This window comes from Euwallacea fornicatus, chromosome 23 (assembly GCF_040115645.1).
Source record: "Euwallacea fornicatus isolate EFF26 chromosome 23, ASM4011564v1, whole genome shotgun sequence".
Classification (NCBI taxonomy): Eukaryota; Metazoa; Arthropoda; class Insecta; order Coleoptera; family Curculionidae; genus Euwallacea; species Euwallacea fornicatus.
Window position 1 is genome coordinate 1,967,612 of NC_089563.1, and position 20,320 is coordinate 1,987,931.

At 36.7% G+C, this 20,320-nt stretch overlaps 2 protein-coding genes across 12 annotated transcripts; both read right to left on the reverse strand.

The window, feature by feature from the left end:
* LOC136346458 (myb-like protein Q) lies at window positions 1-8,998 on the reverse strand. The gene is made up of 5 exons (XM_066295630.1): window positions 8,883-8,998; window positions 4,671-4,866; window positions 3,867-4,512; window positions 765-1,096; window positions 1-712 (listed from the first exon to the last, which is right to left on the reverse strand). Exons 1-5 carry the CDS (start codon window positions 8,904-8,906, stop codon window positions 198-200), a joined length of 1,713 nt encoding a protein of 570 aa, XP_066151727.1. The 5' UTR covers window positions 8,907-8,998; the 3' UTR covers window positions 1-197.
* A 4,088-nt stretch (window positions 8,999-13,086) lies between these two features.
* On the reverse strand, window positions 13,087-18,997 carry LOC136346391 (uncharacterized). 11 transcript variants are annotated; one of them, XR_010733286.1, is made up of 20 exons: window positions 18,824-18,997; window positions 18,591-18,772; window positions 17,391-18,540; window positions 17,173-17,344; window positions 16,946-17,120; window positions 16,768-16,897; window positions 16,506-16,634; window positions 16,412-16,447; window positions 16,315-16,359; window positions 16,231-16,263; window positions 16,119-16,167; window positions 16,010-16,056; window positions 14,312-14,403; window positions 14,133-14,258; window positions 13,956-14,078; window positions 13,835-13,895; window positions 13,698-13,787; window positions 13,514-13,647; window positions 13,316-13,452; window positions 13,087-13,254 (listed from the first exon to the last, which is right to left on the reverse strand). XR_010733286.1 is itself a non-coding variant. In XM_066295492.1 (20 exons), the coding sequence occupies exons 1-19, from the start codon at window positions 18,903-18,905 to the stop codon at window positions 13,328-13,330; spliced, it is 2,958 nt and encodes a 985-aa protein (XP_066151589.1). In that variant the 5' UTR covers window positions 18,906-18,997; the 3' UTR covers window positions 13,087-13,254; window positions 13,316-13,327. The 11 variants fall into 11 exon arrangements, 9 of the variants coding, with proteins under 9 accessions (XP_066151589.1, XP_066151588.1, XP_066151595.1 ...); XR_010733287.1 differs by having other exon boundaries at window positions 13,087-13,257; XM_066295492.1 differs by having other exon boundaries at window positions 13,510-13,647; window positions 16,973-17,120.
* Window positions 18,998-20,320: the final 1,323 nt, after the last annotated feature.

Consider the following 20,320-nt stretch of genomic DNA (forward strand, 5'->3'; position numbering starts at 1 on the left):
TGATCATTTTCCTTATTAATTATTCATACACAATATTCGTTTATTTGTCTTCTTTAAATTAAAACGCTATTGCTGCTACCTACTCACATAAAAACTACATAAAATATTGCACTTAAAAGTATCACATAATAATTGTTTAAATACCGTAAAATTAGATTTTGGAACATACAAAATACTCCAGGTACACAATTTAAATTCTAACTTCCACTGTCTAAGCCATATGCCCTCTTCTTCGTCTTCTTCTCTGCACCGCTCTCTGTGGTAGAATGAAAAGCTGCATGATCGTAAGCAGCAGTAACGTGTCCTTTAGAGGTGCTCTTCTGCTCGTCATCCTCAGCAGCATCAGGCCGCTGATAGAAGTATTTGGGCATCGCCCCCCTCCTAACAAAATACCGCACCATTTGATCATAATCGATGTTCTGGTAGTTGAAGCTGGTTTCAGCTGCAGGACGGTCTTGTGTGTTGTAATAGTCCCGCTTTACCGAGTCAGCGTAGTAGCTTTCGGATGGAGGAGATGATGGCCCTTGGTCAGTATAATCCTGCTCCAAATTGTTTTGCTGGTTTTCAGAGTATTTACTCGGATTTGCATAAGGGTTATATGTAGGTTGTTCCGATTCCTCCACTTCAACTTTAGCAATATTTTCAGGGACTTGAATTTTGATTGTCTTGATTTCTTTGGCAGATTCATCGCTTTCAGGAGTTCTCGCAACGCCTACAAAGAAAAAGCGTCAATGTACGAAATAATAATCGCCAAAATAGCTTACCAGCATCTGTTTTGAACACCACCCTTGTATGTGAGTTGCTAGGATAGTTCTCGCTAGTCAGCAGTTTCTCGTCGGCAACATAAGGTTGTTGGTAGTACTGTTGGTATTGCTGCTCCTCGCCTGAAGAATAGTACTGACTCGGAAGTTCCTGATGATTATAGTCCGTGTGCTGCTCCTGATTGTAATCGGGTTGATGAGTTTCCTGCTCGTAGTACTGGTAAGAGGACTGCTCGTTGTTGTAGCTGTTCTCAGTTGTAGGCTGAACGTAGTAGTACTGCGGCGCTGCTGGACGAGATTTTCTGGTTGGCGTATGAGGGGTGGAAGACTGGTACCTGAGGGTCCAATATTTGTACACTTAAATTGCGAAATGGGCGTAGAGGAACGTAGAAGGTATAGAAAAGGAGAGCGAAGGTAGTCGCGTAGAACTACGTGATTATATTTATACGGGATGTCTCTAAACGGTCTGTGCAAAATTCGACCATAAAGTTATCAGACAAAAACATGAGAATTTAACACAATTTACTTTAGTCCAAAAGAGGGCGGTTTTCAAAATACAGGACGTTAAAGCGAAGATTAAAAAAAGGGTTACATTTTCGGTGCCCATTGCAGAGGGCGCCGTGAGCGCTAAGTGAATTCATTTTAAAGGGGCATCACTTTTCTATCACCTCGTATATATTTTTTTTTACTAAATTTGTGTTTTCCCATATGTGTAAGAAAAAACGTATATCGGTACAAGTCCCTACAGGCAATTCTTGTTGACATATTTGAAGATTCAAGTTCGCTGCATGTCATTAAAAATAACTTTAAAGTTCCTTCGTGCAATAGAGCAAATGAAATAACTAGCATGAATATATAGTATAAATAAAAAACTAGTATGGTCAAATAAAAACGTGAAGTTTAAAGAACGTTTTATGAATTGAACATTAATTGAATATTTTGATTTTTTTTCGTTTCAAGTGTACGAATAAATATAAAATTTAAATTTATTTTTCAAAACACACAACGAACTTTAATCCTTAAGTAATTTTTTTTATCTTCACTTTGATGTCCGGCATTTTGAAAACCATTCACAGTTGGATCAAATTAAATTGGGTTAAATCGCAATCTTTTCGTCTTATAAAACTGCGGTAGAAGTTTGTATACACCTTTTAGAAACACCCTGTATAATATTAAAAATGAATATGGAGTAGTAAACTTTCAAATTTTGGGATCTTGGGAGATAAGGGTATTTTATTAAGATTTTTTTTAAATAATCCGCAAAAATCAAATAAATGGAAAGTGAAGCTCAATGTTGTCGTAGTAAAAAGTAACGTAGATAGATGGTAAAAATAACGATGTATGTAGTACTTTAAATTAATCAGGTTAACTCTCGTTAGGGAGAACATAAATTCTAATACGGACGTGTAAGTGCAATTCAAATTACGGAGGCTTAGGGAAATAATACATTCATGTCTTTTTCAGCTAAAGTAGACAAACCCCATCTTAAAATTAATCATAGACATGTAAAGTAATCCGGGTTCATAACGTGTAAATTTTTAATGATTTAGCGGACGATGCTACGGGTTATAGAAGAACTCCGCCACCTATCACTGCTTCAACTTAGCTATATTTAATAACTTTAAGGCATTAGCTGAACGATGGAAGACATCAAAGAAAATGGGAACACAGTCACGACCCGAAACCATTGAATTAATGAACTGGATAAACTGAAAAGCGCAATTGACGAGACACGTAAAAATAAATAAGAACGTAGCGGAAACTCAGTTTTTTTCTACTTAATCCACCAACAAAATAAAATTACTTTTTTTTTACATAAGAGATATTGATTTTAAGAAAACTTGTAGACGTAAATCTGCGTGTACTTTGTGAAGCGATACCTCGATTCCGTATACGTAAGGAATACGGATGGATCGGAAAAAATTACGGAATCTTGAAAATTTTCATATTGAACTAAGAGGAGATATTAAATGAATCAGAGAAGCTGAAGAAATAAATTCATGTTCAATTAGCGACTTCGTAAACACAGGTAGGTATGTAAATGAAACAAATACGGACTCGGAAAAGGCACTAAATGTATGCGAATTTGAAGATATGCAAATAAATTGATTATAATATATTAATCCAATAAATATTAATATTGTGAAGTAAAAAGCAGATATAGAGAAAAAGTATCTAAAATATGGGACCATATGAATAATTAATATAATGTGAAAGTGAAAATATAAATGTAGGTGTCTTGAGTAAACCCCATACAAGGACGTGAAATACATTTTTACGGGCACATCAAAAAAGTGAATTTAATTTTTAGGAGTCTAGAACGCATCATATGCAAAATTGCAGATACAAAAAAATGAAAAGTACAACATAGGTTTAAGCGTTAGTGGAAAAAAAAATAGATAGGAATACGTCACCCTGTACATCATAAATTTATGGGAACTTAGAGAAGTGTGCAGACATATCATATGTACGAAGATGAATGAAACATAAAAAACTAAATACAGGCAGTACGTGCGAACAGTCAGAAAAGTCCGGAAACGAAATAATAAATGTACGGGGTCAGTCAAAATCAAACGCCTCATCCATTCTACACGAATATTCGTTTCTCCCGTAGCTTTTAAGTGATTAGAAATTTCAGAAAACTTTTTATGCAAAGCTTATTCAGAATGTACGGATGTTCATATCTTTGGAAAAAATAGCATGCTTCTGAAAAAAAAACATAGCATCGGCGCAGCGACGCCGAGCATCTCTGCGCATATTTTAATATTTTTAGCTTTTATTTTAGCTCATACCCTTTTATATAGTGTGGTGAAAACAACACTTTGCTAGTCTCACCTGGTTCAATATCAAACGGTTGGGGCGTCGAGTTTGATTGACCCTGTGTACAGACCAACCACGTGAATAGCGACATTACAACCTCCTCAAGATTCGTCAGAAAAATCGCGCTTTCGGAATCACAATGCAAAAAGCGTGATTGAAATATTCTAAATTCTTCAAACTTGAGTGACTTATACGAAAACTACGGCTTCAAATCATTAGAGCAACTTATACCATCTCTGATCCTGTCCCTAAACCGATAATCCCTTAATTCGCCTGGGTACTCACCTGAACTCATACTTAAGAGGAGCCTCCTCTACCTGCACTCCGTTGCCTGTATTATACCCAGAATAATGATTATTGGATATTTGATAGTAATTATTCTGCCTCGGATGGTACTGCTGTTGCTGCTGTTGCTGCTTCTGGTACTGAACGTGAGGTAGTTGATAGTTGGTGTACTCGCTGCTCGACGGAGCTGAGTAGCTGCTGTCAACACTCTGAGGGGGCTGTAAAGCCTTAATATAGTGCAGCAATAATGATTGGATGTTGACTGAATTAATAGATTTGGCAAAGGGATGGCTTTTTGGAAGATTGGCTTGGATGGTCGAATCTTTCAGTTGGTCGGGGTAGATCCTCAGCACCACCACCGGTAAGGGACTGTTATTTTGCTCCAATCCTGGGATGTTTGAGAGGCTTGAGCTGAGACCTCCGATTTGACCTTGGGCACTTAAGCTTGAATAAAGAGTAGTTCCGGGTTTAAGGGCGGATTGAGGCAGTTGTTCGGTTATTGGTGGAAGGGTGTATTGGACAGCTTTCTGGATGTTAACTTCAGAAGTTTTTGAAGATGAAAAGATCTTCGAAGGGTCCCCGCGGTAGGGGGGAATGTCGTGCTGCGAGTATTTGTAAATTTCGTATCGAGGCTTCTCGTAACTGTCTGAAACAAAATTACAACTAATATAACCATTAACGTAAATAATCATGTGTCATGTACGGTGAAAGTTTACTTTATTATCATTTAAGTTCTGCCTTTAGGAATTCTGCAAATAATCTTGTATAACGTAATTTATGCTCAATAGAATTTTATTTACTTACTATAACCATAGCCCAAAGCATTTTCGATGGTACGTTTGGATTGTCTGGAGTTGGTGGAATTCTCATTGGGATCGACGATCTCAATAGCAATAATTGCAGGTTGGGACACGCGTTCTTCCGGTGCCTCTGTAGTAGTTTTCGAATACTTCTTTTTAGTTTTGGCGGACAGAGATGGCAAAAAAACTGCTGCAAAAATCTGCAAAAAAGTGATTATTTTTAACGTTGCGTGATCGCTAATCGAGCTCTTACTTAATGATAAATTATTAGGAACGAGAGGTGATTTGTAGGTACGTGCCTGGCATAATCCATTAGCGCACAAAGCAGTATAATAACGTAAATTCAAAAACGATGGAAAAAAAATTGCCAAGGAAGATACCATTCGATAACAGTGAAAGTGGAATTCTCTTACAAAAAAACCGAGACTTTAGTTACGTATATTTGAAAAAGAGTATGTGTTGTGAAAACCGGAATCCCATGTATGGACTTTCTTTAGCCTGCGATATCGTTTAAAAATAATGTGATCGACGGATTGGATATGAGGATGTCTTAGCCTTTATTATAATTCAGACGATTCAGTTCACGGTCAAAGTTAATGAACAGCGACTTGCTGGTGTTAAATAGAAAGGAACATTTCTCTGCCAAACTTAGTAGTATAGCAGTAAATTATTTTTATGTAGTTTAGTTCCTGTGAAATGATGACGGAAATTTGAAGAACGGAGGTTTCTCACGGCTTATTCTACCAATTAAAAAATTTTAACATATGCACTTTTATATTTATGAGGAAAATATTTGAATATTGATAAGATTGCAATTGTACCGGCCATCCAGGCGCACCCTGGACATACGAGATCGACACGGGACACCGGCTTTCATTTTTTTTGCGCCTGCACGGATTGGCCGATTGATTTTTTTTTTTACATGGAGGCCGTAGTACTCAAGACCGGCCATCATTCCGGAATTTTTTAGATCTTCTAATTAGAGCCGTCCAGGGTCAAAACACCTCTAAATTTCAAAAGTTTAAATGCCCCGCGTAACAGTTTGATAACGCGATTGGTCGGAGTCAAGGTCACAATTAAACAAACACAAAGTCGGCAACAACGTAAGCGTAAAAGTACCATGTGACAGGAATTTTCCCTTTTTCTTCATTTCAAAGCAATTTTTAACTTATTTACGGATAAATTTAGTGGAAAATAAATGGAAAACCTGAGAATAATTATCATGTGATCTGCTTCGATGTCCCCACAGTAGTTGCAAGTTACTTATTAACCTATGATGATAATACAAAGACATAACCCATATCTTGTATCTCACTCACTAGACAGAACCTGCGCGGGAAATTTTAAATACGTAAAATATATATTTCCTGTTATGATCATTTTTGAAAAATTGTGAATAGAGGTTGTAACAACAATTTTTTTAAAATCTTTTGTTTATGGATTGCGAAGATTCGATTAATTATTGTTTCACTATCATGGTTATGACAATAAACAACTGCAAAAAAACTGACCGCTGACCAATCGCTGTTTCGTACGGTTACACGGAACCTTCAGTTTCTTTTTAAATTTAGACTCGTCTTGAGCGAAAACGTCTCTAGTTAGAAGATTTACAAAGTTGCTGAATGATGGCAAATCTTGAGTGCTTCGACCTTCATGTAAAAGATTTTCTTTTGGAAAATCCACGTAAAAAAAGAAAACCCGATTTTCCATGGTGATCTCCTACGGTCAGGGTTCGCCTGGACACCCGCTACACATTGATTTTTCTTCTTCCAGTAAATAATGTCTAATGCAACGTGAATAGAGCGTTTTAAGAAGAAATTTGTACCTTTCTATTTGTGCAAATCTTGCATCACAAGCATTAGAATTAATACCTCGTTCAAAAGTCAAAAATCCTTCTTTTGAAATTCTTGTACATATGATTTTTTTGGAAAATATTAATATATATATATATATGTATATATATGACACGTTATCCATAAAGCCCTAAAGTTACTTTTTTTGCATAGAATGTCTACACATATTAGTCCATGAAAGGTCATTATAAATAAGCGGGACAGTGATAAGAAGAATTCTGAAGGAACAAATAGAAATAGAAGAGATTCATAGAGTAGTTTTGACAAGCCCTACGTTCAAATTTTAAACTTTTAGATTATCAGTACTTGAATTGCTTTAATACAAAGGAAAGGCAGAGAAAGAAAGAGAGGGAAAGGAGAGGGGGGATAAAGAGAAAGGGAGAAAGAAGGAGAAGGGGTTGGGAGGGTGAAGAGAAGGGGAGAGAGAGAGCAAGATAGCAAGAGAGAGAACGAGAGAGAAAGAGAGAAAATGAGAGAAAATAGAGCAAAGAGAAAGAGAGAGATAGCTTTAGAAAATCTTTTATACATTTTCTATCTACTGAAATACATGCTGTTTATTTTTCTGCAGAGACAAATCAAAGCGTAGACTTGGTAGAAAAACTGAAACTAGAAGATTCTTCTTTATTGTTTGTCATATTCTAGTTATTTGTCTTTTAAATCTTCTGTCACTATTCTTTTACCATTTTTCGTCATATTTCATTTATTTAATTAAATTTTAAAAAATCTTCATAATTGAATGAATACTTTGTACCGATTTCAATTTCGTAATGAAAAGTAAAGAAAAATTAGACAATCAGGTTAGTTCGAGCGAGCCTCTAATAACTTCAACACCGGAATGACGTAGTAATATGAGGCGAATGGACAGAAATTGGTGATTTGTCTTCGTCCCATTAACATCGCGGGAAAATTTTCACAAATCGATTCAGATTCCGAAAATAAACCTTAAACGAGCCGAAACAGTTCGACAAAATAATTATGTTTTCTAATAGAAACAATGTAAACAGATGTTGCAGCAACAAAAGAGAGATGTTTATGGGTACCCTTCGGAAGTAAATACATGACAAATATTAATAGATTTAACACGTAGCAATAGTTGTTGAGAGTAAAATAATCATGTTTTATCATCACATGATTAAGTTTTAGAATCGTAAATGCGGACGCTAATTTCCACTCAGATCAGGAAATCATTAAAAAAATTTCATCCTCCACTTCCCCCTCGGTCTTCACGGTCATTACTCGTTGGTCTTCCTGACCCTCAATGCCCCTTCAGATCTTCGACGATTTTTCCGGTATAGTACTCCGGTCAAGAATACCAATATGTGTAAGTGAAAGCAATAACCCGACAAGGCATTTATGCATAATATCTACCCGCAGAAGAAGAGTAGTACCGAGCCATAGATAGCAAAGCAGATTTAAGGTAATAATGCTGCGTGTGAAACCACAATCTTCGCTTATTTGCTTGTTCTATTGACATAATCTCGGTTTTATTGTTCGAATTACCGGTTCGGTAATTCGCAATGTTGTTAGTTATGCAATTCGTATTAGTATGGAAGAACGTAATTATTGGGATGGGAATGTCGTTTCGGGGAAAGTGGAATTTGGTTTCAATGGAGAATTGAATCTCCATATCGAACGGAAAATAAATCAATTTCTCCCATCGAAAATTACGTTTTGATTTCGAAGAAAAAATATGCAAACGTACCCTTGAAAATGGGAAATGCTTTTCGGAGCCACTTCGTCTCTAATTGCGCAGGCGAAATTTCGAGATTGAAGGAGTGTTGAAAGGGGGCATCTGGAGTACTAAATATTTCTTTTTTACTCCCTGGGCTATTGGACAGTGTCAATTTTTAAAGATTTTTGACCCTAACCCCCCAAGTCCATTTCATTCTCTAATATGCATGTACATCTTCACTCTCGTTCCTACGCAGGCGCGATCGGAAGAAATGGCAGCATTTAAGGACGCTTGAAGCTAAGGCTGACGAAAACTATGCAAACGCCCTTTATAAAGCGATCGATTTGCCCTTATAAGCAACTATTGGTATAACGTTATATACACATATGAATCTCTTTAACCATAAAAATTACGACATAAGCAGTTGGTTCTGGTAGAAATTAAGCAGGTAGAGGTGCCCACCATGTTTCCCAAGAATATTTTGTTCTAACAAATCTCTTAATTATTATGAAACAATAGTAGCTCACACATTAAAACTGATGCAACTTATTAACAAACTCGTTAAATTTGCCAATATTATGACCTTCGCTACGTTTTTTAAAGTGCTTTCTTAATTTTTTTCTTTCATCGGAAGCCAAGATTAAAGACCATATGTATACGAAATGTTACGAAAGTACCACATTGTACTTACCAGGATTATGCAAATGGTCTTCATTTCACTTGTTTCACTGAGAATCGTCTTGAAGAGACTGTGTCTTCCGCGAAACTAACTAGAACTTTATTTGAGATGGGTGACTTCTTTAGGAAGCTGTACCCTCTCTTTGTTAAGTGCGTTCGAACGAAGAAACATCGGTGATCATGGAGACTTGGAGATTATATAAGTCGGTTCTTTAGATGAAATCGAAAGAATTTAAAGTTTGTGAAGAAAATCGTGGAAATTTCGAATGCAGGAACAACGCAGAAACATTACCAACGTCCGGAATCATCCTAATAGTCTCGGGCGTGGGAGCTTTGAAGGTGGAATCCTGTTAATTTAAATTTTCACTAGTTTACTGGAATATCTTTAAGATTCTCGTGATTCGCAGTGCTATTCGATAATGCAAGACAGGAATTTGTATATCAAACATAATAAATCTCTTACTTCTGAAGAACTGGAACTCGCGTCTTTAAAGCAGACCGAAACCACTCATTAGTAGTGTCTGAAAACAATCAGACTTTTTCGGGAATGCCAAATGTCGGCAATTAACTATAACGAAAGGGTGTCATAACCCTGGAATCTTTTCCATAATGGTGTCCCTTGAAGTAGTTTATTGCCGATAGGAAAGGGATTTGCACTGTAAGGATTTTCCAAGAATCCCACTGCAGTACATCTGTGATATTGGTTGCAATTAGCCATAGTCGTAGAAAAGGTTGTAAGCCCTGGTGATTTAAAAAAAAACCGACTAGAGGCAAACAAAGGGCCAATCCAAGGCACCGCGGAGGACGTCCAATTCCAGTAATTCAATAAAGGGTCGTTACCGTGTGACAAGGGAAGGGTAGTGGGAACTGACTGTTGAGGCTTCCACCCACTTTTTAGTCAGTTCACACTAGATCTCATCAGAGGTTAACAATTCGCAAAAAGTCAAAATTTGCCCTTGAAATCATCAGACACCAGTCACTTGTCAACATCTTTAAGCTAAGAACTTTGTTAATATACAAATTCAAAAAGTCGATCAAGCAATTCAATTCAACTCAGTTTCTTTCGGTCTGACAACAACGAGAGTGGTCCTTCGGAAACAAAAGGTTTAGAACCAGCCGCGGAAGCAGAACCCACTAACTACTACATTGTCCAGGGAAATGACATAATTGCCCCCAAGACAATTAGGGAGAGCGAAATATAAAGAATAATCAGATGGGGATAAACCAAAAAGCCGTTGGCACTTAATTAATTTTGAGTGCACTGTTTATTAATTTTTTTTTTTTTTTGAAAAATACGAATTCGTGCAATTAAGTTCAGAAAAAAACCACTAGTGCTTTTTGCACCCAAAATTGCATTAACGCATATCACCCTAAAATTAATAAATTACTTTCTAATTGTTTTTTCTGCTTTTCTGGTTAACACGGGCTTTCAACGAAGTTCTTAGTATCATCTCAAGGGGAAATATAAAATATATTCGAATGAGATCTTCGCGTTCTATCTCAAGCGCCGAAGTCTCGGAAATAGATTTCCACATTGGCGGGTCCCAAGGCAACGTTGAAACTGAACTGAAACAACGTTTCATAGAAGAGATTGTCAAAATTGACTGTACAGGATGATGCAAAGCAATATGTGAAAAAGGTTTATTTTGTTCAGAAAAAGAAGGAAGAGAAGACGAAAAAGTTCGAACCAAGACGCACTGGGCATCAAGAGATTATGTAGAATTTTCCACTTTGGAAAAATTTTTCGAGTTTCTTCTAAATAAGCCAAAAACTCAAGATTTGATAAACTTTCACTAAAGAATCGGTTAAACTTTATGGTAGAGTATATCTTAACGCTTTTAAAGCTAGTCATAGGAGTTACACCCACAAGGCATTTAACTAAAATCTTTGGCGTGCTACTTTTTAATTCACAATTGAAAAAATTGCTCTAAATAAGGATGCCTAGGAAAACATTTCTTTTAGCAGATTATACATCCAGTGTGATCCAGAATAAATGTTACAAAAGGACTAAAAATATTTGAATTTTTCCGAGTCCAACTTGTAGTGAAACTGTGGTATACAAAAAAATGTTTAAATTCCGGATTATGCAGACTATTTTACAAACAAATAGGTAAAAATCATCACCAATGAAGCGTCTTCATTTTTCAAAATACAAAAAAATTCGAATTAAAAAAATTATTTGGAATGTAATCTTATATCTTGGCACCAAATTTTGGAAATATTGAAGTATTTTTCGAAAAAAAAAATTTATTATTCGTCAAACATTTCGTAAACATCATAACAAATACCAAATATCAACTTTAACACATCAAATTTATGAATAAAATAATTAGCAATAAGTTTACCATTTTGTAATTTGTAATAGGGTAATGATTATTTCTCCGATGCAACCACCACCTGTATCCGCAGATTCTTCAACCCTCCGTCTGAATTTCTTGAAACCGTCTTTAATATGTATATTCCAACTGAAACAACAAAGGGCTTTAACACAAATTGTCAAGCGTTGTCATTTCTGTCTCTAATTTATCGACTAACATTGGATTGTCCGAAATGGACCAATGAAGTGGCCGCCGCGATCTCCAGACTTTGCATTGTCGGACTTCTTTTTACGAGGTCGACTCAAAAAGTCGAGTTATGCTAAATCAGTTCCTAATGATGCGATAATATTGTAACAAAGAATTACACGTACATGCTGTGAACTCTTTCACGATGAAATGTATTCAAAAAAGTTTTACAGAATTCAGAAGTATCGAACGATGTGCGAATATGGGGGATGGTTACATCGCATACATAAATAATCATTGCAAAGTGGTGAAATTATTGCTAATTAGTTTGTTGATAAATCTTATATGTTAAATTTGATATTTGTTGTGATGTTTACGAGATGCTTATTGTATGATTTTTTTTTTTTAACTTTTATATTCCTGTAATTTAGTACGGAGATGTAAGATTGCATTGTAAACGTCTTTCTTTAGTCGAACTTTTTTGTATTTTGAAACCTAAGAACACTTCATCGGTGACGATTATCACAAATTTGTTTATGAAACATCCTGTATAGCACGGAATCAACTTATTTTTTGTGTTGTAACGTAGTTTTACAACAAGCAGGACTCGACCCTCAAACGTTTTTAGCCCGTTTGTCCTTTAGTTCCATCTATCCTTGGGCACACTATAAACAATGGAAACATCCATTCGATCGAAGACACATTCGTGCGAAGCACTCTCAATTCTTCATTGCGATATTACGAATTCGGGCTTCAGTGATACAAGATCATTTTGTTGATCATAGCATTTCGATAACATCGTTTGAACTTCCTTAATTTTAAGGCGTCTGCATTGTATAATATTACAGATGGCCAAATGAATTCCCTCCCAAGAAGACAAGTTTAAATAAATATTTCTGCCATTTCACTGAATCATTCGTTAAAATACGAATAAAGTAATGCTTAATGAATAATTCACCATATAATCATATTAATTTTTTATTTACGTTGTGTTAAAGATTTCATTCACCACCTGTTCTGCACAGAGAAGTAGGTATTTCATTAAGCAGCAGTTGCGACTACAATAATAAACCACGAGGCGAATGTTATCGCCATAAAATTTGTGTCGAATTTGGCGAAAAATCCTAAAAAGGTCACAAATATAAAATATAAAAAAAAATAACAAAAAAATTAACCAAAAAACTCAAAAAATTCATGAGATTCATGTCGTCAATCAATGGGTTTGTTTAGTGGCAGTGTAGTAAGTGATAGTAAGTAGTAGGCAGACGCTTCAGGTATGAATCATTTATGTTCAAGTAATATTATTTATTATTTAATTGATCAATAAATTTAAATGTTATTGTGACACGGATTTCATTGCAGTTTCCAAGACGTTCGTGCAATTTTATTACCATTTTGAAGCATTGTGGGGCGATGAAATTGAAGGACCAACTCGAAGGGAAATCTTCGGTGGTTCAGATCACCAACACTGGAGGTGACTTGGGACAAAATCGTTTTGATATTGCTACACCACTTGAACTTAATTGGTTTTAGGAACGTTTAGAATTGCCAGCTTTTTTACAAGCAGTTTGTCAATGGCGGTTTGTGCGGTCCGAACGGGTGGACAACTCGGACATGGAGTTGAAAAAACAATATCCAACTGAGTTGACCAACATATAAGTGGATATATCTAAGCTGCTTAATAAAAAGGACATAAATCCAGATAAAACACACTTTACTTCAAGTTTAAGTTTTATTACAAGAAAAGCTCCTCTTAACACACTTTTTCGCAGTATTTTGCTGTGTAGAACGAGGAGTCCGTTCCGTAATTGTGAAAAGTTACTGAGGGGCACTGCTTGAAGCTGAAGCCTGCGGTCCCTTGGCAGCTGGACATGATCCTTGCTGCTGAAACATCCCCCTCATAGATTCAATTAAATGCACTTGGTAGGAGAGTCTTTTTTACCCCTCTAGGGCCTTACTGGCCGTTGTGCCTCTGCCGAGTCCTTCTGCGCTCCTCGTTTGTGACTATCGCCTCGGCAAGCCTTGGCGGAAGGATACAGGAGGTGCACGGAATCTCACAATCCGGCAATGTTTCATTATCTGGAAAAGTGTCGAAGCAACATTATATTTTACAACAACATTCAGACTTTAACATGCCAACAGACTGATCATGTTCTATGTAGAACATCATCTCATCCACCTGTCTCCGAGTCATCCCACATTCTTTTATGATGTGTGAGCTCAAAGATTCTGGTAAATGGTACCCTCCAGGATATTCGTGCATGTGTGGACCATCTAAAATTTCAGCTGTTAAAACTAAGCACTTAAAAATTTGAATCAGATACCTAACATGGGCCCTTGCTCTGTCGGCATAGCTTGGATTACGTGTTCATCATTCTGTTCAATTTCGCAAGGGTCCCAAAATCCAAAGGAACCTACAGTCTACCTTAGAACGAAGAAACGCTAAAATATACGAAATAACCTGGAGAATGAAGTCCTCCTGAAGATATTCTCGTGGAGTGCACCTTTTGAGGAGAAAGGGACTGCAAAAGAACAATTTTAGCAAAGAACGAAAACTCGAATTTTACCCCTGAAAGCTTTACATCTGCTCTTCCAGTTTCATTCCCCTTATCAATTGTAGGATACAGCTCCATGACTAATCCTTCAATGTCCCTCCAAGCGGCTCGTCTCGTCTCTTCTATTTCAGCTTCAAGCTCTGGAAGGAACTAGAGCAAATCTCATTTAGTTTTTAGTCAAGTTATTTATAATTGGGATCGCACCTTACTTAGCTGCTCTATTTCCCTCTGAAATTGCCGAAATTTACCTAGTTCCTCAGGTGATCTATGGGACATACAAAGCTGGTCGTGACTTGGAGGATGAGCTTCCCTTCGTAAAAGAGATGGCCTCTGAAGAGAAACAATATTTAAATTACCTAATAAAAACCTATAAAAAATAATACCCTCATTTGAGGGCTATGCCTGTGTTGCTTCATTACCTCCTCAATGTACGTCTGAGGAGTGTTATGCATGAACTCTCTAAAGTCTTGATCACCTGCAACATCACATATTAACATTTTTGACGAGTTTAATCTTCTCTTCAACAATATTTTGAAAATAGGAACGCTGATGTCGGAGAGAGAACCGATTTTACAATTTTATATTTTATTTTATATTATATCGCTTTCTTGGTTCGACAGTAAGCGTGGTAGCAATTAGATGTATGTCCAGCTTATGGTGGTATGTGACTTAATAAAAATTACCCGGGAAGTTGAATGGGACGCTACGGTCCTATCAGATAGCCTCCATGTGGGCCAGACCTGACACCTCTGGATTTTTATATTTGGGGTTACTTAAAGGACAAAGCTTACTCGCAATCTAGTAACTTTAGAGAGGAATTGATTTTGAAAATTCAAGAAGCATGTCGGTCTATGCGTGAAAATCCCCAAGTGATTTCCCGTGCTGTAAAATCGGTGATTCAACGAAGTAGTCGATGTAATCGCGAAGAAAGGGGAAATTTTGAACAGTTTTTGTAATTTTTCATTTTAATTTTTTCACTTTTTGAAATATTTTGTAATTACTAAATAATAATAATGTAAGTAACGATTTGTTCTGGAAAAACAAATTCGGTTACTCCAAGTTTCCAATTAACAATAAACTAATAAGAAATAACTGTTCGTGATTCTGAACGTTTGTAATTTAATATTCAGACAATATCAGAGTACGACATAAAGGCTATCTGATAGCAAATTTTATGCTCTTTCAGACTATCTATCTGATTGCTTGTTATGTTGAACGGGATAGTCACAATCTTAATAAATACGAAGTGAAATCGTTAAAAATCAAGATAACAGTAAAAACCAAATATCTAGAAAACTGTTGAAAATCAGACTTTTGTTTATATGACTTTTTTTATTGGAATCTAACCCTATAGTCATTCCTTGAAATATCGTTCTCCAGTCATAGACCACCCTGTATAGGCTGATTTACAATTCAGCGGACAAACTTCAACCACATACGCACCGCAACATAAGAAGTCCAATGGTAAAAAAATATATAATGAGAGTCCCACACGCAATGAGATAAACAATAATAAAAGTTTATTTATTGAATTAGACTCATCATATCATCATTAGACTCATTTAAATGTCCGAAAATTTTGAACTCAAGTACACGGGACACGTCGGATCGGCCGGGGCGGACCAGTAGCTTAGCCTCCGCGGTCTGCAGATCTATATCTCTTAGATTTCTTTTTATTGGTATATTTCAAAAACCAGGTTTGCCGTGCCGAAGTTCCGAATATTGAAGAATCGTGAAACCGGATTACTACAGCGCCTGATAATTTACATCTTCGAGAGCGGCGGGCAGGAGGAACATTCAAACTAGTCCGCCACTGGTTTTGCAACACAGAAAGAATAAACTTAATTATTGTCTATCTCGTTACCTGTAGGACTCCCATTAGATTTTTTCTGATAAATGGAATTCTTATGTAACAGTGTACATGGGTTGAAGTTTGTCGGACAAGTTGTGGAACACCTTGTATATTCTATTAACTTTCCGTTTACGGAGGAACTTTTATGTTGACTATCTTCATCACTTCTACAATTTCGCCTCTAAACGAGATACTTCACACTGCCCAACTCAATGTCGGCTTCACTTACAAAATCCGTCCTCCTCCCGTTGGGAGCTCGTGCAATTTTCAGCGACCCTGGTTATGAGGGAAAATTTGTTTTTGAGGTCTCAAAATTTTGCTCAAAAGTAGAAATTTACCCAAGGAAGTCAATTGGATGTTGCTGTAGTTCCTGCATCAGTTCCAGTTCTAAAGAAAAAATTAATTAGGACCGAGAAGTAAAGCAAGTATACCATCCATCCAGATACTTTCTGTCTTCAGCTAAATCTCTGCATGGTTGACAAACTATTAAAGTTTATATTAAGTGATTTGTGATTCGATCACAGATTATATCACCTTGTTCCCAATGCCTTAGATCATGCATGTTTCTGTGTTTTACAACTGAAATTATTGAATTGTATGATTTTCTCATAAAATAAACGACAAGATTTACCAGTGGGTTCGGGTACCTCCGTGGCTTCCCGACGACCTATTTCCATTCAAAATCCATTATAAATTTCAACAAAGTTAATTCGATGCAGTACTACTTCCAAATAAATTCTTACGAACTGCATTTAGAGCCTCCATTCCATACTGATTTCCAACTGTTTTTTTAATCTTCCTGATTGCTACTTCACCAGTACCTCCTGCCTTTCTATAATTAGGAGGACACATTCCTAAGTGGGGAAAGAAAGAAATTTAAAAAATTAGGAACCAGGTGACCTTAAAATTGGCATTTGTTGCTCAGCTCTTTCTAGAACTAAAAGGGAAATGCGAGACAATAAGATGGAAATCGAGGATACGACTTACCTCTCATCTCAGTACCATAAGGACTCGGCGATGGTCTTGGACCGCGATTTCTCCTGTTCTCGTTCAACTCCTGCTGAAACTCCTTCTGCGAACTTACAGACTCATCCGAATCATCTCTTGTACTATATTGCTGAAACCATTGCTTTGTCAATTTATTAGGAACTCAGGGAAGGTTTACTTCTTGAGTTTCCATTAAGTTTATCACCTTTGATGCTGCTTTGGCAGCCTTCTGATTCTCGTCGATAATTTTCAATAAGCCGTGGACTTTGCAGATTAACTCTATCGATCTCTTGGGTTTTCGCTCAATTGAGACATGTCTTTTGGCTTTTTTGAGAGGACACGAATATGATTGCCTAATTATCCATAGATATTAACACTAGGAAAAGATTTCCTTAGGTTTTATACCTGTGTATTTGACCATTATCAGTCGCTTCAGCATAAACTTTTTCAGCGGATTTGACCCTCCTAGGACTTGTAACAAGCTGTGGAGTAGTTATTGGAATTCTTCTGGAAATTGCTGATGAAGTACTACGCATCTCCTGCGCTTCACGAAAAATATTCTTTTGTTCTTCCACCTCTGAAAATATTTTTCCATAACATCACGCTTCTAGCTAACAACAAACCTTCAATCTGGTCCTGCAGCCACTCGATCAATTCCTCATCTTCCTCAACTCCCTTATCGTAAACAGTCTTATGAGCAACCACATCACCTTCAATCTCCCGACAAAAACCATCACAATTACTTTCTCCGTATCTTTCGAGATCCAAGTTTTCAATTTGAAACTCCTTATAATCGTCCTTCCTTAAAACCTCATCTTGTATTTCTTGAATTTCTTCATCAATATCTTCTTCTCCTGACATCAAATCTTGCCAAGTTAAATCAGCCTCTTCTAAAGCCTTCTTAATCGACTCATTGAATTCCTCAGAAGGATTTGCAAGTCTAGGTCCAAGGTCTTTATTACCTGTACCTTTCTCCTTCGTACTTTTGACCTTAACTCTGGAACGTTTGGAACTTTTAAGATCTTGGAGGCCGCTACGATCTTCCAGCTTGGTAAACCTACTTGGAGGCTGGATTTTGGCTTTTTCCATCATTCCATATTTGAAATCATTGACAGCATAGGTAATTTCTTTAGGTTTCGAAGCTAGAGATTTATGTTCAGCTCCACGGCTTGCAGCATTTCTTTCCTCGTCAGTTTGTTCATCTTCGATTATTTGAAAATCTGTTGTTTTTAAAGCTTTATCTACTCCTGAAGTATCTTTAATCTCGCCGATATCAGTCCGTCCACGTACATGCACCAAGTTGGTTCCCCAAGTGGGAGTAAGGCGTTCTACGGTGGCCCGTTTCACATGTCCCAATGGACGTGTAGGAGGGGAAGATCCCAGTTTCCTGGGTCGGCGTTTTTTCTTTTCCTGAGAAGGTAATTCTATAGGCGCCGAAGCATCTGCTCCTTCCACGGCAGGTGCCGAAGCAGAATCCTTGGGGGTCGCTGATGCGGTGATAGTGATACTAGTGCCAGTTGCACTTTTAGTTCCTTTGGGAAAAATTGCAAGTTCGGAACGTTGCCATTTATTAACTGGATGTTTGGAGATTGCATAGTAGGCATGTACCCCGAAATTGGGGATATTTTGGACGGCGGCATATTCTGTCAAGTCAGGGGAGCAATCTGTGGTGAAAGGAGGGAATGCAGCTATATCTTCTCCCATCTCCTGAGGCGTCGTTTCGTGGCGGCCTTGTCGCTCTTGCTTCAGAAGATTTCTTGCACACTCGTTGAGCTAAATGGATCATATGTAGAGTTTGCGTTGAGGAATCAGACTGTGTTTACATCAATATTAGAAGCGAGGTTTTCTAGGACTTCGTATAAGCGAGGGTCGTCTCCGAAAATGCCCGAAAGTCTTCTGCGTTGCAGGCAAAATATTAGTAACTTCAGGTATGTTGTGCGCAGCCTCTCATCCCCAACGTTTTCGTCTGAGAGCTTCCTTAGCCATGCTACTGCTAATATTCGATCTAAAGATATTCTTGATGAGAATAAATTGAGAATAATAATCTTCGGTTCACCTCGGGATTCTGGGAGATTAAGCACCATAGGCCTGGCTAATTTGAAGTAGAAAACAAACTCGTTTTTTACTGTATCTTCCATTTTAAACTGATAATTTTTCCCCACAATTTACAATTAAATATCTAAAAAATTGAAAATTTAACCCTTATATTGAATTGAAAACTGACTTCCTGATCAATTTTGACAAATAATCAACGAACGGAAGTTATTGTTTAGTGTTGTTTAGGATAGGCGATCCAGGTATTTTCTTTCACCTACACTGATGGACAGAACATTCAGTTTATTTTTAATTTTTGTTATTTATACATTTTTTACCAAAAAATTTTAAAAAATAAAAAAAATTTAACTAACCCAGCGATACCAGATTTAACGGAGTGGGGGGGATATAATTTAATTCTTTTATTTCTTTTTCCAATAAATAAAATTAATTTTTGTTAGATATGTGAGTTTTATTAAAATTCCTTTCAACTTTATAGGTGGTGTGCTAATTTTATCCATCAGTGTATTTGCTCGGTTAACAATGAAATTTGGAGTTTATATTTTTATAAAAAAATACCCAAATAACTAAATAACCAAAAAACACTAAAAAGTACCCTTTTCCCGTGAAATTTCTCAAAATTTAAAACTACTGTTACGTTTTTTGACAGAACATCCTGTATATTTCTGCACTTTTAAAAAGTCTATTTAAGGGGAATATATTTCAACATATACAGGGTATTTCACAAGCATACCGATGAACTTTCAAAGAACGTAGCTTTCGTAAAAACAAACATTTAGATCGAATAAACTAAAAGTTCGAAATCACTTCGTTTCCAAGGTACAAAGTTCTAAATTTCTTCTTTTTTGTCATAATTCAAAAGTGGTTCGGGATATGGATACGCTATGGCGGGATAAATGTTCATGTTCTGGAGAAAGCAGCGTATTTCGACCTGCTCCAGTGGCATCCGCACGGCCATTCAACGGGATGCGTTTAATGAAAAAAATTGTACGCCCCTGACCTTTTTTAATACCAACGTATTTTTTGACGCTCCATCAATTATTAATAAAAAAAAGGCCTCTTACTGTTTTGTTGCTAAAGTAGCCGTTTTCACGATAAAAATACTTCCTCATTCTGTGCCTCTCATTCCTGTTCCTACTAAAATACCGCTATAGGTTTTTTAATGGGATTTTTTTTATTCTTTAGGAGAAGTTACTCTAATTTTTTTTAATAGAAGTAGAGAACAAAGACAAAAATGTGTGAAACATGCCTAATCGCAAAATGGTTCTCCTTCCAAAGTATGGTTAAGTTAAATTCTGAGCCATTTACACATGTAGAAGCATTCGATGGCCGTACGGACGCCACTGGTGGAGGTAGAAATATTCTGTCTCCTCCGAAACACGTACATTTATTCCGCGATGGAGTGTACCTAATTCATGTCCTGACTCCAAACCGTTTTTGAAACACTTAAAAAATTTAAAAAAAAAGGAATTTAACTGTCTGTATCTTAGAAACGACG

Bases quoted from the DNA above. Each gene is read 5' to 3' on its own strand.
- LOC136346391 (XM_066295489.1), bottom strand. From the start codon at position 18,905: ATGGAAGATACAGTAAAAAACGAGTTTGTTTTCTACTTCAAATTAGCC. The intron at 16,635-16,767 runs GTAAGTCGTATC...TTCCCCACTTAG, and splicing joins TTATGGTACTGAGATGAGAG to GAATGTGTCCTCCTAATTAT. The intron at 16,360-16,411 runs GTAAATCTTGTC...CAATAATTTCAG, and splicing joins GGAGGTACCCGAACCCACTG to TTGTAAAACACAGAAACATG.
- LOC136346458 (XM_066295630.1), bottom strand. From the start codon at position 8,906: ATGAAGACCATTTGCATAATCCTG. The intron at 1,097-3,866 runs GTGAGTACCCAG...TTGGACCCTCAG, and splicing joins CCTCTTAAGTATGAGTTCAG to GTACCAGTCTTCCACCCCTC. The intron at 713-764 runs GTAAGCTATTTT...TTTTCTTTGTAG, and splicing joins GGTGTTCAAAACAGATGCTG to GCGTTGCGAGAACTCCTGAA.